General features: G+C 36.6%; 1 protein-coding gene across 3 annotated transcripts in view; it reads left to right on the top strand.

The window, feature by feature from the left end:
* Positions 1–19,442, top strand: part of ANKRD28 (ankyrin repeat domain 28) — a 206,487-nt gene that overhangs the window by 164,417 nt on the left and 22,628 nt on the right. For all 3 annotated transcript variants that reach the window (XM_039242213.1, XM_039242212.1, XM_039242214.1), the window contains 6 exons: positions 1,331–1,399; positions 3,548–3,688; positions 10,106–10,217; positions 11,103–11,129; positions 11,549–11,623; positions 18,046–18,247. In XM_039242213.1, coding sequence (XP_039098144.1) covers positions 1,331–1,399; positions 3,548–3,688; positions 10,106–10,217; positions 11,103–11,129; positions 11,549–11,623; positions 18,046–18,247 — 626 coding nt within the window. The remainder of the gene's footprint in view (positions 1–1,330; positions 1,400–3,547; positions 3,689–10,105; positions 10,218–11,102; positions 11,130–11,548; positions 11,624–18,045; positions 18,248–19,442) is intronic.

Here is a 19,442-nt window from a genome sequence, read left to right as displayed (position 1 = left end):
ACGCTCAGGTTTTTGAAAGTGAAATTATAGAAATAGCCACTCATGTACTCTTCCATAATTTTAACTAAGGAAACATCTAAGCGATTATAGTATAGGAGAAGATAAGGGAAAGCATCTTGGAACATTATCTGTGTTTTCAGGTTTTGATGTTTTTTTGCCCTTTTTCATTTATTTTAGGATTAAAACCCACTTAAATTTAAACCATCCTATTAAAAGCATGTTGTTTGAAGTTTGTTTTAAAGGTTCTTAAAAATTCTCAGGAACTCACATGGCCAACAGACACATGAAACGATGCTCAGCATCCGTCCTCATCAGGGAAATACAAATCAAAACCACACTGAGATACCACTTCACGCCAGTCAGAGTGGCTAAAATGAGCAAGTCAGAGGAGTCTAGATGCTGGCGAGGATGTGGAGAAACGGGCACCTTCCTACACTGTTGCTGGGAATGTAAACTGGTGCAGCCCCTCTGGAAAACAGTGTGGAGGTTCCTCAAAAAATTAGCAGTAGAACTCCCCTATGACCCAGCAATAGCACTGCTAGGAATTTACCCAAAGGATATAGGAGTGCTGGTACATAGGGGCACATGTACCCCAGTGTTCATAGCAGCACTCTCAACAATAGCCAAAACATGGAAAGAGCCTAAGTGTCCATCAATGGACGAATGGATCAAGAAGATGTGGTTTATCTATACCATGGAATACTATATGGCAATGAGAAAGAATGAAATCTGGCCTTGTGTAGCAACATGGATGGACCTTGAGGGTATTATGCTGAGCGAAATAAGTCAGGCAGAGAAGGACAGATACCATATGTTTGCACGTATAGGAGGATTAGGAGGAACTTAACGGAGGACTGTGGGGGAGAAGAAGGGGGGAAATAGTGGGGGAGGGGGAGAGAGGCAAACCATGAGAGACTCTTGAATGCTGAGAACAAACTGAGGACTGATGGGTGGGGGGGGAGATGGGCATGGAGGAGGGCACTTGTGGGGATGAGCACTGGGTGTTATATGAAAACCAACTTGACAATAAGCTATTTGTAAAAAAAAAATTCTCAGGAACTCTTACAAATGTGAACTTTCTTTTAAATAGTGATTAAACATGATTCATTTGTTATTTCCTATCAGTGTGCCAGTCAATGTGTGTATACCTAACTTTTAAAATTTCTCGATAAGGTGAATTTTAATGTTTTATTTTTTATAAAATATAAATCATGCTGTTTTATCCCCTTTACCTTTACTTGAAAACATGCTTTGATACTTAAGTTAAACTTACAAATTTCATTATGAAATTATTAACAATTAAGTCTTTTAACTGTATTTTCCCAACTAGGAATTTGGAGTGCCTAAACCTTCTGCTGAATACTGGTGCAGACTTCAACAAAAAGGACAAATTTGGGAGGTACGGTGTGATAGAACTTAATGTTACTTTATGATTTGCATGACCTTCTAACTAGCTTCCGAGAATTAACTGAATAGTTCAGCATCATTTGCATTGTGATCATAATTGAGAAGCCCAAATAAGTAACTTCTAAATATTCATTTTTACCCACAGTCTTCTTCCACTTGGGCCCCTGCCACAGCCCCAGGCTACCAGTCACAGCTCTTAGGAGCACCTCTGTATATCTTGATATCATTCTTCCTCCTTCCATATTTATACCATGAAAATGTAAGCCCCCATGGTGCCTGAGTTCCTGCAAGAAACTCATAAAACCCAGAACTCAGTAATATATTTCTCCTTTCCCCCAAGTCATTTCATTGTAATATTTGGTTACAGAGCACTAGAAATAAGAAGGAAATAGGTTATAAATACATATGAAATTTTTTTTCTCCCCCTCTATAATTTCACGTATACATACACACGTAACAAAACATCCACACATACTCCTTCATATGACTGGTAGGAAAGCACCTGTGAAGTGACAGAGTCCCCTTGTAGTCTTTTTAGCTAATCTTTATTCTCAATCCTTATGTCTCAACGTAGCCCCAGGCGTCGTTGTGACAAGCATTTATGGTAGCAGTACTTATATCCACCACTACCTACTAAGTTATTTTGAGTAGGAGTTGACACAGCATGTGCTAAAACCATATGGGAAAGGATTGAAGGCACTTTGAATTGGTTTAAAAAACAGAAGTGGTGGGGTGCCTGGATTGCTCAGTTAAGCATCCGACTCTTGATCTCAGCTCAGGTCTTGATCTCAGGGTCATGAGTTCAAGCTCCATGTTGGACTCTGTGCTGGGCATGAAGCCTACTTAAAAAAAAAAAAAAAAAAAAAAAGAAGTGGCAATGCAAAAAAGAATTATGTGTCTGGAGTTTGAGAATTAGTCAAAGTGCATGACAAGAAAGAGTGTGTGTCAGAAGGAAATGTGTAGATGTATGTTAGTGCATGAGATGGGCCAGTGCAGAAGTAAACAGAATTACGTATGTAGGGAATGAGAAATGCACATAAGAAAAGAAAAAAAAACAACTATTTGACTCCATAATTACTTTGAGGAATAGACACTAATAGAAGGAACCAATGACCTACAAAATCAAAAATCACTTTGCCTTTGCAATGCAATATTTTTACAGCTAATTTGCTTTTATAATTGTACTGTAATCCATCTTATATTAGTTAATTTGTAGCACTTGAAGAATTTTTTACCACAGATGCAGAGAGGGCTTTGGAAGCATGTTTTGAGTTCAGAAGCTTGAAAGTAATTAGGGTTAATTGTATTTCATAAAATGCTATTACTATAGTATACTGTTACCCAATAAAGTGAAACAATGTTTTACTGCCATCTCACTTGGTAAATGTTTTAGAAAAAATTACACCATGAAGACTCTGGACTGTATTTATCTTTATTTTTTTCTCCTTCTCCTCCTCTTTTTTTTTTCTTTTAAGTGAAAAGTCATGGGATTATCATAGAGTTGTAGTCCAAAGACCAGGGACTCCTAATTTTAGTAACATTCTGTTGCATTTCAGTAACTGAGAAGAAAACAGGTACAAATATTCAGTCTTTAAAAATTAAAAACAGTACTCCAACTCTTCTGAATAATGAACAATATGCATTTTTTGCTTAAGAATCCTGTTATTACTGTGCTGCTTTACTGTATAGTTTACAACTGGGCATTCTTTTAAACGCTTCTATATTTCTCTTATCCTTTATTCCTCTACTGAGACAGGGGTAGAAGTTTCTTCTATCTCCATACTGTGAAACCTTTTTATTAGTATAAGGAAAGCCTTGTTAAAATGAAAGTTTTCAGGTTTCTGACCAGAACATGAAGGTGTCTGTAATACACTCAAAAGACTAGAATCGTTAATGTAGAGATCATGAAATAATTTAACTGTGTTTCTGTCTTATTTGCTATTCTTAGAGGTTCTCTGCCACCTTACTTTCTCCTACTAGCTTTCTGTCCAGCCCTCTAAAAGATTTAGTTATGGCAGAAATCAGTCTCAGGCTCACTATAAATACATTATTTGTAACTGGATCGAGTAAGAGTAAGCTCTTGTTTACTGGCATGTGTTCTCTGGCTTTTATTTTTCTGATATTAACTTGGGCACAAAAGATCTCCACTTCACTATGCTGCTGCCAACTGCAATTACCAGTGCCTGTTTGCTCTTGTGGGATCAGGAGCAAGTGTGAATGACCTTGATGAAAGAGGATGCACACCCCTGCACTATGCAGCTACGTCAGACACAGATGGCAAGTAAGTATCATGTGGTGAGAATGAAGGATTGTTTCTGTAAACCAGCATCTTTCAGGTGAATGGCTGTTGGTTTCTTATTGCAAATTTGTATTTTCTTTTTGTACTTTTTGTTGTCTTTTTTTTTTTTTAAGTCTCTGGTGTGGGAAATAAATTGGTTTAATAATTATTCCTAAATCATAGTTTACTACCTATGTCTACTCAGCAACCTGCCTTACTGACCTTTCTGGTAGAAGAAAGATAAAGGTCTCTTCTCGTCCTCTCTGCCAAAAGCACATCTTAATATCACCTCCGTGTTTTTTCCCTCTGACTTCTCAGAGGCAGCAGCCTTGAGTTAATATAGGGAAAGGGAAAAAGAAGAGATACGGACAATGCCGGCAGAAGATGGGGCAGAGATTGGAATACCAGTATCTGTCAGAGGTAGAGAGTTTATATTTGTAAGAGATCCTTATAAATTGGTATCCAAAAAGGGAGTAACCAAGCTGGCAGAATCTGGCACATAGTTGGTATTAAATATTGCTTAACTAAGTAAATGAGATAATTGACTAAATATTGGCCAAGAATGACTGAGTAAGAATAAAAAAATAAACTCCTTAGAGACTGAGATCTTCAGTCTTTGGTATTCTCCATGTGTCTGTCAGTTAAGAGCAAAAATACCCCTAAGAAAAAACATAGTGATTCCTAGGGAAGGATTTTATAAAGTATACGTCAAGGAAGTTTTACTTAGCATAGACTATTTCTTTGGTTTTTAATATGTGTTTTTTTACCCTCAAAAAGCATATTTTGATGGTATTACTCATAAATGTTAATTTATTATAAATTTTGAAACATACCAAAGCCATTTCTATCAGTAGCACTTTGTTATGTTGGTTTTATAGCTAAAACTCTAATCTTGAAAGCACTAGTAAAATGTACTTTTTGTTAACAACAATATATCACTTTATCTAATTTCATATATACCCAGAATAGGTACAGATAAATTTTGGGAGAAGTGAAGTTCTTTGAAGTATGTTTTTAGCTAGTGGCTCTTCAAAGAAAGAAAATGTATGGTAAAGACTTTGTAAATAAAATATTTTGGTAAACTTGGATAAAATAGATCATCCTCTGATATATAAATTTTGTAATTTCAGGGTTTGATTTATAGATTTCCTTAAAATAGGTTATACCTAAAATGACTGTATCCCCACCAGTAATCCTTTACCACTGTTCCTATAGACTGTTTATTGGGTGTCGCTCAGCAGAATCTACATAAATTCCACTGAGAGGTCACACACATAAACACACACACATGCACATTGAGACTACCCAAGGTTCTCCTGCCCTTAGAAAATTATATTAAACCTAAATTCTTGCACAAAAACTAAAAGAACAATAGTGTTCACCCCATACTGTTTAGGATTTGTGGTTTTATTTTAAACCAACTTGTTTTTTCTTTAGAAGTGTATTAGTACTAAAGCGAATTAAATCATTAGTGTTCTCATATCCTATCACCTGTTTAGAGCCAAAGCTAATAATATTTATTGCTTAAACACTTAATTCTCAATATCTACACCAAGCAGCCTAATGTATAGAAAGAACATGAGCTTTGGGGTCCAAAAGACCCAGTTTAAATCTTAGAGTTTCTATATTATACATCTCTGAGCCTGAGCAACTAATTGCCAAGCAAAATTTTCTTTATCTGTAAAGTTAGAAAGAAACCTACTTCTTACAATTGTGGGGAAAACTGAGATCATGGGTAATAAAAGAATCTAGCACTGTTTCTTAGAGCCTCTGTTTCTTTAAAGAATCAGAATCCCAGAGATCATGTCTAATGCCATCATTTATTGACGCAGTGATTTGTTCCCTGAGAATTTTCTGGAAGCTATAAGCCACCGTAACCATTTTAGGATACCAGAGGCATCCTTTCAATTAGTGATTGTCTTGGAGGCTTAAATAGTAGCATTAAAGATTTCTTTTTCTTTTTTTTAATTTTTTTTAATCTTTACTTATTTTTGAGGGTGAGACAGAGTGTGAGCAGGGGAGATGCAGACACAGAATCTGAAACAGGCTCCAGGCTCCAAGCTGTCAGCACCGAGCCTGATGTGGGGCTCAAACCCATGAACCGTGAGATCATGACCTGAGCTGAAGTCAGACACTTAACCGACTGAGCCACCCAGGCACCCCTAAAGATTTTTTCTATCTTCCACTGACTTAATTCCTAAATATAGGTTGAATAACAAGAGAATCTGGCATGATTAATATATAGTTCTGGCAAAGCAAGTATGAAATATTTTCTAAAAGAAGACATAAAATCCCCATAGCTTCAGATTACTATTATTCAGTAATATGTGTCTATTGGTTTGTTTTTTTGATGATCACTTACTAATTTCCTATCAGTATCCCCAAGGAAGGTTATTTATATTTTGGAATTTTTGATACCCTGACATTGGTTTTCTGCCATTCAGGAGTGACATAAGTAATTATAACTCTCCTCTGCTTTAATGTCCCTCTGTCTTCACTTTCAGTAAATATTAGAAAAATACATGAAATCTTTCTTGACTCATTCTACTCGTTCTTCTAGTCACCCCTATTGTTATAGTGTCTGCATTCTTTATAGACACTCATGACTCAGATACATAGTTGCTATCACAAAAAAGCATGTAATGTACTAAATATTAATAAACAAAATTTCCTTTGCCTGTTGAAGAGAAATAGGGCTGCCTTTGAGCAAGATGTTTAAGGATCTCCCCTATACCTATAGGGTATGTATAAGAGAAGGAAAAGACTGGGGTGGTTTTTTCTGATTACACATAAAGAAGAAATCCTCTCCATGCCGCTTCTCCTGAGATAACCACTATTAACCTGAATATTTCTGTATGTGTATGTAGATTACTTCATGTCCGTCATAGTCTAATCAAAGTTAAAGACTTGGTATGTGCCTTTCCATAGTCTTTTCTGTGTTCATATAATTGTATATAAATGTTTTAGGAGTATATATATTTCACTGAAATCCACTTTTAAGGTGATAGTTGGCATTTTTCACAAAAATTGAATCATTTTGACTTCTGATATCATTGTTTTGAACTTTATATATATGGAATCATATAGTTCTCTGTTTAGAAGCTTTATAATCTTTAGTTTATTCCCAAGTAGTTAGGTTTATTTTGGCAATAAAAATATTATCTTCAAATTTCCTTTTGTTGTGGTAGAGAAAATACATTTAACTTTTGTACATGACTTTATATTTGGAAGGCTTATGTGATTCATTTTGAAAATGTGTGTAAGACAACATTGGGTTTGATAGTGTCTCTGCCACCTGTCCTGAGACTTGGGGCAAGTTACTTTACATCTCTCTACGCATTTTGTCTGTGAGATGGGGAAAGTGGTCTGACCTAACTCAGATGGCCAAATAAGGTTTAGGATATCTGAATGCCTAGAACAGTATCTCTAATCTTCCCGTAAAGATTAGCTGTATTTTTTTAAACTATGCTTTATTCTTTTTTTCTTTTTTGGTTTTTGATAAGAACAGACCCTATTATAATATACCCGTAATGGGAGAGAGCAGAGGAAGGATGGCCTCTGGTAACAGTGCCACATTCCCTGCCCTTGGCTGAGTGGTCCTTAACCAAGAGCTCTGACGAGCCCTGGGACTCATGGGTGGTAGGGGAGAATAGGTGAAATTTAAACAGTTTGAAATGTACTCTTATTTAAATTATGTGCTTAACTGGAATGTTACTTAATTTGCCTAGCACATTAAACGAAGGAAACAAAATATGTAACAGTAAGTATAGTTTATTACTTAGCTATTTAGCCATGAATATTCCTCCAGATTTTGCATATTTTAGGGGCAAGGTGAGAAAGTAAAGAGAATATGCATATCTTAATTTTTTTGACTTTTGTACAATTAGTGTGTGCTAACTTACAATTTCAGAAAAAGAAAAATTAGACTTTCTCCCTTCTATCTTATGTGCAAATTAAATGTGAGGCCCAGATATTCAAGATCATGTAATTTTGTGGTTCAGTATTTTGTAAGCCACCCAGGTTAAAGTATCACTCTCAATTTATTAACCCCTGTGCTAAAGCATTTGATAGTATTAAAGGAACACTGGATAAAAAGAAGACCTAAGGTCTAGTCCTTGCTTTGCTCTATGCTAGCCAAAAGATTTAGAACAAATGATTTGGTTTTCCTGAGCCACAATAATTTTTCCTCTTGTTAAAGGTAATGCTTATCTCACAAAGTAGGTAAGAAATTTTATATTGCTTAGCAAAATATAAAAGGCATGCTAATAGAAGGAATTTTATCATTTCAAATCAACCCTTAGTCCTTGTTTTGTTGTGAGAAACCAGTTATCTGAATAATGTGAATGTAAAAAAGTAAAGAAATAATATGATAAGAATTACCTATAGCGTCTGTAACACTTAAATTATTTGAAACCATTCACTGCTTGGAAGGCAGCTGTGCTCACCGCTATACCACCAACACTGCACTAAAGCTGTGTACTTGGTCTAGTCACTGTGAATAATGCCGGGAGATGTGCTCTCCTACTTTAGAAAGTAAACATGAACTTACCTACTTGTTTTGCTTTCCTTAAATAAATCTTTTTTTCAGTACTCATATTTCAGCAAGTTATCTTAAAATAGTTCCACTGATAGAATCTGCCTGGCACTCAGGTCTCAGGAGAACTATTTCTGCTTTCTCTCTCTCACTCACCTAGAGAACTTGATTAAAGATAAAAAGATATGCCCTTGGGTGAAATGTTTGTGCCTGCAAAGCAAGGAAACTGTATGCATTCCAGTGAGCACTGACCTCTGACTTGGATACCTAGGAAAACTAGATAACAGTGTATATACCCTGCCTGGAACAATTTGTGCTGGCTCCTCAGAGCTAATTTATGAACGCCAAAAAACACCAGCCTTCTTACCTTAGAGTCAGATTGGGGGGTTTTTTTTGTTTGTTTTTTGTTTTTTTTTTATCATAATGATACTCAGTTCACCCTGTTTGACTAATAATTTTAGCTGTACATAAATATAAAAATCCCACTTCTAAGGGTAGACATTTGCTAACGTTGAAGATAGTATTATTATTAAATATAGATTCTGCAAGTAATTCCTAGGGGATCGAAAGGATTTTAAGCAATTCAGCATTAAAGAAATAAGGGTTGGCATTGAAAAGAATGGCCTAAGTAGATAAATAATAGGTAATATAGATAAGATATAGATGATAGTTATGTGTATGTATAATATATTACATATGTACATGATACAGTTACTGAAAGATCAGCTACATTGCTTTAGAGTTTTGTTTTTATGTGACTTCAGTATGCTTTTGGAAACTTGATTTTTTTTAGTTTTTTGAAAATTTCAGTTTAGTTAACATACAGTGTTAAATTAGTTTTAGCTGTACAATTTAGTGATTCAACTAACCCATACATTACCCATTGTTCATCATGACAAGTGCACTCCTTAAGAAAACTTGAATTTTTAACAAGGAGTATTTGATTATAAGTTTCCTCCTAGTAGTTGAATTAATATTTAGTTAGACATACTGCATTATTAGACAAATTATCAATGAATAATTATGAACTTGGAATTGGAGCCTGAATAGAGTTTAGCGGATTTCTGCCTTCCTCCCCCCCACCCCCACCATCTATTAAATGAATAAACAGGCCATTTCACCATAAAGTTGAAATGATTTGATTTGCTCAAGATCACTGGTATCAAGTTCTACAGACAAATCTTTTAATTTCTAATTCAGTGCACTTTTTTTGCTGCAGTAACAATAAAATGTAATAAAATTTTAACAAATCATGAACCATACGACAACTTTAAAAATTACTTTTCTTATGTTAATAGCACAGAAAGGAAGTAAATCTATCCTGGGAAGATCTTTCTACCTCCTTACCACTTTATACTGAGAACACCCTTCTTAGTCCTCTGATTCGAGATCATTGAATTCTGACCTTGTTTTCCTGAGATTTTTAAAATATCCTTTTTTCAGCTTCCTAATGAGATATTACACTCACTGTGTGTTCCAGATACGTCAGCAATAATATTGCCAACATTGGATGTGCACCACCACTAAGTTTAAGCCTGTCAGGTATTGTTTGTGTGGAATAGGTAGGTGGTGCCATACCTAATGACTGTAAAAGACAGCTTTCAGGTACCTGAGTTTATGGATGGACTCTGGACATACTCTCTTTGAGTGAAGAAAATTCTCTTATGAACATTTCACTTGTAGTCTTAACGATAGTTACAGTTAATGTCATTTAAATGACAAATTTATATAGTGCAGATATATTTATGACTTTTACATTACTCAAGAAAAGAATTGTAAGAAACTGTAAATGTAAAAAAATTGTCAGACTTTAGTTGCAGGCTGTTTTTATCATTGGTTAAAATGCAAGATTTAGAACTTTGAATATGTTATTACTATATTTATAGGTGCCTGGAATACTTATTAAGAAATGATGCAAATCCAGGGATCCGTGACAAGCAAGGATACAATGCAGTTCATTATTCAGCTGCTTATGGTCACCGTCTGTGTCTTCAGCTGGTAAGATTTCTGAATTATTGCGGAAGGACTAATGTGATTTTATATTCTAATAACATAATGAAAATGAATAAACGAATCAAGAAACAATCAGTTTTTAATATTTTTAGAACCTATATATACCTCTTAAATTCTACTTGCCTCAGTATATCTCGTTCCCTTTTTCTTTCAAAAAGAAAGGAAAGGAGAAAATTAGATCTCTGGAGAGGGCTACTTATGTCCTTCCCTTATATTACCCCATCACGTTGATGTAACATTCTTTTCCTTTTAATAAATGTTTTCCAGAAATTTCTGTTTGAGAAATGTCCTTGTGAGAGGAGGCTTTTTCCCATATATTTAGAGAGTCCTGAAAGGCTTTTCTTTTTTTTTTTAACAGCCCCTCCTGGTAGGGGAGACAATACTTCCGCAAAGAAACTTTTTATTTCAGCTACAGTCTCATCCTTGAATATACACACCATTCACACCATTTTGCCAAATCAAAGACAAGTGTGTAACAAATGCTTCAAGATAAAGGTTCCTTTATTTAGACCTACCTTATAAATTATATTAAGCTTTGTTTCCCCTCAAAGAGACTGGTTATTAAAGATAGGAAAAGCAGGTTGATATTCAGTATAGCACTTAAAACCTACTTTCAAAAATAACAAATATTTCCTTAGGTTATTATGGTATCTTGTAGACTAAAATCTTAGACCCATGAATATGGATATGTGGTCTCTTATACTATACACTTGTTTAATTAAAAGATTTAATCTTGGGAGGCAAAGGAAGCACAAGTTCAGAATAGAATTTAACAAAAGCCTTGTATAAATAGACTTGTAGTTAACATTTATCTCTAATATATATGAATACTTCCTAAGCTAAATATTCTTATTTTAAATTTTATTTCAGATTGCAAGTGAAACTCCTTTAGATGTTGTAAGTAATAATTAATATCCCCCTTACTATTTCAGAGTATTATTTATTTGCTGTCACTAGAACCGAAGCCTGTTTTACACATTCCTAAGAATAAACATAGTGACAGAAATCATGTATGCAGGGGCTGGGAAGGGGGTTCTCACTTGGTGGTGAGTAAATAGCATTTCCCTCGAGCTAGTTTATAGCCCTCCCTTAGAGTTCTTATTCTGTGGTACTTACCACACATGCATGATCATCTGTTGTATAAGGTTGCTGGGTGGAATTTTCATAATATAATGGTCTGAGATTTTAAAATTCATGTTCAAGTATCAGTTTTTACTCTAAAATGGATTTAAACTTGGGGGAGAGGGAGTAGGAATAACTGCTATAATATATCTAAAACTGCCGTTTCTGACATTTCATATGTTTTTCCTTCCCAGTTAATGGAAACCTCGGGGACAGACATGCTGAGTGATTCAGACAATAGAGCGACAATAAGCCCTTTACATTTGGCGGTGAGTACTACCTTCACAGCCAGCTTGATGGCTGGTTTACTGAAAATATCTCATATATGTTTGTTTGACTCAAACTAGTACCCGGAACTTTTGGTCCATGTATGATGATCATGAAATTAAAACCTTAACAATTTTTTTAAGTTCAGAAATTCTTGAGTGAACTTTGTTATGTTTTGTTTTCTTTAAAATAAAAAATGTGGTCTTTGGATTTCCACTGAAGGCATACTCTAAGGGAAAGAATATACCTGTGGTGTGAATAAAAAAACACTGCCCTAATGGAATGGCTTCTAACTTGCTAAGCAAACTGTATTTCCTGTGGTATTTCTCCAACTTTTTGCTTACTTTTTGATCTTGGAGCACTAAGTGTGCGCTTGCTGGCCCTGCAGTTACTCATACCATAGAATTTGGGACACCTGGGTGGTTCAGTCAGTTAAGCGTCTGACTCTTCATTTCGGCTCAGGTCATGGTCTCACAGTTCATGAAATCGAGAGCCGTGTCTGGCTCTACGATGACAGTGCAAAGCCTGCTTGTGACTCTGTCTCCCTCTCTCTGCCTCTTTCTCTCTCTCTCAAAAATAAATAAACTTAAAAAAAAGATGCCTCTGACATTTCCCTCTTTTTTTTTTTTTTTTTTACAAATAGTTTATTGTCAAATTAGTTTCCACATAACACTCAGTGCTCATCCCCACAAGTGTCCTCCTCCATGCCCATCCCCCCTCCCCCCCACATCCATCAGTCCTCAGTTTTTGTCAGCATTCAAGAGTCTCTCATGGTTTGCCTCTCTCCCTTTCCCCCACCATTTCCGCCCTTCTTCTCCCCCTTGTTCCTCCGTCAAGTTCCTCCTAATCCTCCTATACGTGCAAACATATGATATTTGTCCTTCTCTGCCTGACTTATTTCGCTCAGCATAACACCCTCAAGGTCCATCCATGTTGCTACACATGGCCAGATTTCATTGTTTCTCATTGCCATGTAGTATTCCATGGTATAGATAAACCACATCTTCTTGATCCATTCATCTGTTGATGGACACTTAGGCTCTTTCCATGTTTTAGCTATTGTGGAGAGTGCTGCTATGAACATTGGGGTACATGTGCTCCTATGCCTCAGCATTTCTGTATCCCTTGGGTAAATTCCTAGCAGTGCTATTGCTGGGTCATAAGGGAGTTCTATTGTTAGTTTCCTGAGGAACCTCCACACTGTTTTCCAGAGGGGCTGTACCAGTTTACATTCCCACCAACAGTGTAGGAGGGTGCCCGTTTCTCCACATCCTCGCCAGCATCTAGAGTTCTCTGATTTGCTCATTTTAGCCACTCTGACTGGCGTGAGGTGGTATCTCAGTGTGGTTTTGATTTGTATTTCCCTGATGAGGAGGGATGCTGAGCATCGTTTCATGTGTCTGTTGGCCATCTGGATGTCCTCTTTGGAGAAGTGTCTGTTCATGTCTTCTGCCCATTTCTTCACTGGGTTGTTTGTTTTTCGGGCGTGTAGTTTGGTGAGTTCCTTATAGATTCTGGATATTAACCCTTTATCTGATATGTCATTTGCAACTATCTTTTCCCATTCCGTTGGTTGCCTATTAATTTTCTGGGTTGTTTCCTTGGCTGTGCAGAAGCTTTTAATCTTGATGAGGTCCCAACAGTTTATTTTTGCTCTTGATTCCCTTGCTTTTGGGGATGTGTCAAGTAAGAAGTTGCTGCGGTGGAGGTCAAGGAGGTTGTTTCCTGCTTTCTCCTCTAGGGTGTTGATAGTTTCCTGTCTCACGTTCAGGTCCTTTATCCATTTTGAGTTGATTTTTGTGCATGGTGTGAGAAAATGATCTAGTTTCATTCTTCTGCATGTTGCTGTCCAGTTCTCCCAACACCATCTGTTAAAAAGGCTGTCTTTTTTCCATTGGATATTCTTTCCTGCTTTGTCAAAGATCAGTTGGCTGTATACTTTTGGGTCCACTTCTGAGTTCTCAATTCTGTTCCATTGGTCTATGTGTCTGTTTTTGTGCCAATACCATACTGTCTTGAGGATGACAGCTTTGTAGTAGAGGCTGAAGTCTGGGATGGTGATACCTCCCGTTTTGGTTTTATTTTTCAGTATTACTTTGGCTATTCGGGGTCTTTTGTGGTTCCATACAAATTTTTGGATAGTTTGTTCTAGTTTTGAGAAGTATGCTGGTGCAATTTTGATTGGAATTGCATTGAATGTGTAGAGTGCTTTAGGTAGTAATGACATCTTAACTATATTTATTCTTCCTATCCATGAGCATGGAATGTTTTTCCATTTCTTTGTGTCTTCTTCAATTTCCTTCATAAGTTTTCTATAGTTTTCATCATACAGATCTCTTGTATCCTTGGTTAGGTTTATTCCGAGGTATTTTATGGTTTTTTGTGCAATTGTGAATGGGATCAGTTTCTTGATTTCTCTTTCTGTTGCTTCATCATTGGTGTATAAAAATGCAACCGATTTCTGTACGTTGATTTTGTACCCTGCAACTTGGCTGAATTCTTGGATCAGTTCTAGTAGGCTTCTGGTGGAGTCTGTCGGGTTTTCTATGTAGAGTATCATGTCATCTGCGAAGAGTGAAAGTTTGACTTCCTCTTTGCCAATTCTGATGCCTTTGATTTCCTTTTGTTGTCTGATGGCTGATGCTAGGACTTCCAGCACTATGTTAAACAACAGTGGTGAGAGTGGACATCCCTGTCGTGTTCCTGATCTCAGGGGGAAAGCTCTCAGTTTTTCCCCGTTGAGGATGATGTTAGCTGAAGGCTTCTCATAGATGGCTTTGATGATGTTTAAGTAGGTTCCTTCTATCCCAACTTTCTCGAGAGTCTTTATTAAGAAGGGATGCTGTATTTTGTCAAATGCTTTTTCTGCATCTATTGACAGGATCATATGGTTTTTATCTTTTCTTTTATTGATATGATGGATCACATTGATTGATTTGCGAATGTTGAACCAGCCCTGTAACCCAGGAATGAATCCCACTTGATCTTGGTGGATGATTCTTTTGATATGCTGCTGGATTCGATTTGCAAGGATCTTGTTGAGAATTTTTGCATCCGTATTCATCAAGGATATTGGCCTATAGTTCTCTTTTTTTGTTGGATCTCTGTCTGGCTTGGGAATCAGAGTGATGCTGGCTTCATAAAATGAGTCCGGGAGTTTTCCTTCGACTTCTATTTTTTGGAATAGCTTGAGAAGAATTGGGATTAATTCTGTTTTAAATGTCTGGTAGAATTCCCCAGGGAAACCATCAGGTCCAGGGCTCTTATTTGTTGGGAGATTTTTGATCACTGATTCGATTTCTTCACTCGTTATGGGTCTGTTCAGGTTTTCTATTTCTTCCCGTGTGAATTTTGGTAGTGAGTGTGTGTTTAGGAATTTGTCCATTTCTTCTAAGTTGTCCAGTTTGTTGGCATATAATTTTTCATAGTATTCCCTGATAATTGCTTTTATTTCTGAGGGGTTGGTTGTAATAAGTCCATTTTCATTCATAATTTTGTCTATTTGGGTGCTCTCTCTTTTCTTTTTGATAAGCCTGGCTAGAGGTTTGTCAATTTTGTTTACTTTTTCAAAAAACCAACTCTTGGTTTCATTGATCTGTTCAATGGTTTCTTTGGTCTCTATGTTGTTTATTTCTGCTCTAATTTTTACTATTTCTCTTCTTCTACTGGGTTTAGGGCATTCTTGTTGTTCTGCCTCTAGTTCCTTTAGGTGAGCTGTTAGATTTTGGACTTGCGCTTTTTCTAATCTCTTGAAATAGGCCTGGAGAGCATGACATTTCCCTCTTAACGTCAGTCACTAAGAGGAGAAGGTTAGTAAAGTATAACAATTCTTTAATCAAAACTGGGAATGAATTACTTTAGGAAATTTCAAGCAGGGCCCAATCTAGTTCTTTTTGTGCTGCAAGAAGAGTCAATTTTTGGAACAGTGCATGTTAACAGTTGTTTGGGGTGAGAGAGAGAGAGACTAAGAATCGGGAGACTCCAGTGCATTCACTAGCGTTTTGGGAGACTTCTGGTTTTAAATATAGCAGAATGCTTATAAGGCTATATACTTGAGTTAATGTACCACTACAAGTTCAGTGATCCATTTAATTGTTTTTTCTTACATATGCTGTTATTTTTTTAATAATACTCCCCTTGCGTATTTTCTAACACCAATACACCTTTATTTAATTTTCTTGCCCTTTTTCCCCACTGGTACTTCCTGGCATTTCCTAAATAACTAAGGAGGCATGCTGCAGCCTCTTGCTTCTCTGCCCTTTGGGTCTGTGGAAATATGATATACTCGTCCACACTTGCACAGTAAATGAGTACTGTGAAGGGGCAAAGCCAGCGTGGAGAAAACGGCCATTTTACTATTGGTGGAGAGAAATGCAGTCTGACCAGACCGCAGGGCAGTTCTCCCTGCACCGTCACCACCATTCTTAGACTAGCACTGTCCCTTCCTGAACACCTAGTAGGTGCCACACTAAGCATTTGGCCAAGTTTATGAGTACATTATCTCAAAAACTACAGGGTTTTTTTCTAGTTTTTTACTCCATGGCTGTTATGATTAGTGGTGCAAAATATGAACATGGTTGTGCTAAATAGTGTTTTTAAGTTGAAATGGAACCAGTTTTGTTAAAATTTAGTAATTAGACTCTGTGAACTGTGGTTATGTCACAACTTTCACATTATATATCTTTTCCTAGGAGGTTTTCAGAAATGAAGTGATTTTTTTCCCTTCCAAACTCACCCTATCCAGGACACTAATGCTGTGAAAACACACTAGCTTGAGGCTTAAGGAAACTGGTCTTGTTTTGTCTTTGTTCATGCTACATGTACAAGTTCCTTGTCTCAGTCCTATACAAGGACATCATGAGGGGAGGCTCTCTGGCAACTTGTCATGGCTTCATGTCATCCTTACTGTGTCTCTTCTTGTTACACACCCATAGCGTCTAACGCACGTATACTGTGTTTCTCACATTTCTTTCTGTTGGTAGCATCATTTCATTGACCAGGTATTAAGGAACAAGGTTAGTTGTGATCCTAGGACAGTAGAGTTCCTTAATCTCCAGTTACTTTAATCTTTGGGGTGGTCAAAAACTCTGTAGGTAGTCAGAAACATCAAAGAGATCAGTAAGGCCCAGAGCAACTTTACCTCTTCCTGGTACTTTCTGACATTTTATAAGAAATGACTTTACAGTCCTTTGCTGCAGTGTGGGGCCCATTTCTAGGTTAAGTAGATTTTTTTCGGATTTAGCTCCAGTATGGTAGAATTTTACATTTTTCAGTTCCCAGTGAAAAGTTCACCTGTGGTAACAAACTGCTAAGCTGTTGATCTGAATAGTGTCAGAAATGACTTATAAGAGTCCTTTAGCTACAAAATGGTAATATGAGTGAACTAGAGAGAGCATTCTTTTTGTGCCATAACCGGGTCTTGTTAATTGCTTTATGCCTTGCTGAACATCTGGTCCAATGAGAGTAATAGATGTTTACTTGATACACTCGTTTTTGAAGTGAGTTACCTGGAAAGCTTCTTCCTCAGACTGTGATAAAGAAGAGGACTTCATTCTGATAAATCTTTAAACATTTTTGTGTTCTGTTGTACAGCTCGGACAGTACCTGACACATGACAGTTATTCAAGCCAGACTTAGTCTAACTGTTTTTGTGCTAAAATGAATGTTTATTTTTTAGATATAGCATGTTATGAGGTAAGGATAGTCATTTTAATTTGAGAAATCAGAAGACTTAAGTATTAACTTCACTTGCTGGCCACCTCTATAATTTAAGTGTAGTAAAATTTTATCAGGGAGTTAAGTGAAGCACTGAACTGTGATTAAGAACACAGGCTTTGAGGGGCACCTGGGTGGCGCAGTTGGTTAAAGGTCCTACTTGGGCTCAGGTCATGATCTCACAGTACGTAAGGTCAAGCCCCTGTCAGCTGTGCTGACTGACAGCTCAGAGTCTGGAGCCTGCTTTGGACTCTGTGTCTCCCTCTTTCTGCCCCTGCCCCACTCATGCTCTGTCTCTCTCTTCCTCAAAAATAAATAAACATTAAAAAAAATGTTTTTAAGAAGAAAATAAAAAAGAACACTGGCTTTGGAATTATAGATTAGAATGAAAGTTTTAATTGGATCTATGTTACACTTTCATCAAATGCTATGAACCAGACAATTGTATACTAGTGATAAAATCACTTGTCATTTGAACGTTTAGTCCCTTCAGAATACCTGTTCTCTAACACACTGTAACACTGTACTGTTTGGTTATTAGAAATATTTGTAGTTAAGTTTTCTGAATCCTCAATAATGCAAGTTTGGGATTATCTCAGATACAATAATAATGTGAAGACAAGTTTGCATACTTCCTTTGTTTTCGAAGATATCTGAGAAGTCCGTCTAAATATGTATTTTTTTAATTTATATTTTTATTTATTCCTAGGCCTATCATGGTCACCATCAAGCACTGGAGGTGTTGGTACAGTCTTTGTTAGATCTTGATGTGAGAAATAGTAGTGGAAGAACGCCCTTGGATCTTGCAGCATTTAAGGGCCATGTTGAATGTGTGGATGTACTCATTAATCAGGGAGCCTCAATTTTAGTAAAAGATTACATTTTGAAGAGAACACCTATACATGCAGCAGGTACGTCAAATATTATGTGTGATTTCATTCACCACTTTCCATCTAATACTTTTTTCTTTTTCAATTTTTTGTATGTTATACTTGTGGTAATTATTTTAATAATTTTGACTTTAAAAGGCCGAATGAGTTTTCTTTGAGGGAAAAGCCAACAGCACGATTATAATTGCTTTAAAAAACTATTGTCTACCTTAGAAATTGGATTTATGTAGTAGTCTCACTTCTGAAGTACTTTATCAACAAAACAGTGCAATAGTTTTTACTTCTTTTTGATGGAAGTTATTTTGGATTGGTGTGTGCTTTCATTTAACAGTTAACAATTTTGGCTTATTGTACCAGAGTACAGCATTTAACATGTATCCAGACAGGTGTTATAGAGTACCTAGTATATGCAAGATTTACTCAATGGTGTGATTTTGTGATGTTGCAACTGTGTCAGAATGTAAAATTGTATACCCATGTCATTGTGAGGACTTGGTAGCTGTGTGTTGCTAGCAGATACAGATTCACGACTCTCCACAGGAATTACTACGAGTCAGTATTCATTTTAAATAACTAAGACTACAGGTGCCTGGGTGGCTCAGTCAGTTAAGCATCCGAGTTGGGCTCAGGTCTTGATCTCAGGGTTCGTAAGTTCAAGCCCCACGTTGGGCTCTCTACTGACAGTGCAGAGCCTGTCCTCTGTTCCCCTCTTCCTACCCTTATCCCCCTCAAAAGTAAATAAAAACATTTAAAAAATTAAAAAATAAATACATAAATATATAAATAAATAAGACCAACTTAAAAAAGAGTAGGGGGTGCCTTGGTGGTTCAGTCAGTTAAGTATCTGACTCTTCTTTCTCAGCTCAGGTCACGATCTCAAAGTCGTAAGATCAAGCCCTGTGTCAGGCTCTGCACTCACAGCACAGAACCTGCTTGAGGTTTCTCTCTCTCTCTCTCTCTCTCTCTCTCTCTAAATAAACTTTAAAAATAAATAACTAAGACTAGCACACTGGAAGAAGTCCTAGCCAAGTATTCCCCCTCCCCCGCCACTACTGAACTTTGCAGAGGATTTAATTTACCTTAAAATCTTACTTTTTTCTGCTTTATAGGATTAGATTCATTTCACTTAGTCTGTTTTTTATGGAGTGATTTTCAAGGACATTTTAATATGGGTCTTGAACTTTACTTCTGTTCCTTTAGGAAACTTGCATTTTTT

This window comes from Hyaena hyaena, unplaced genomic scaffold (assembly GCF_003009895.1).
Source record: "Hyaena hyaena isolate Hyena2069 unplaced genomic scaffold, ASM300989v1 scaffold_210, whole genome shotgun sequence".
NCBI lineage: Eukaryota > Metazoa > Chordata > Mammalia > Carnivora > Hyaenidae > Hyaena > Hyaena hyaena.
Note: the sequence above shows the minus strand (reverse complement) of the source record. Positions and strands in the feature narration are given on the sequence as shown.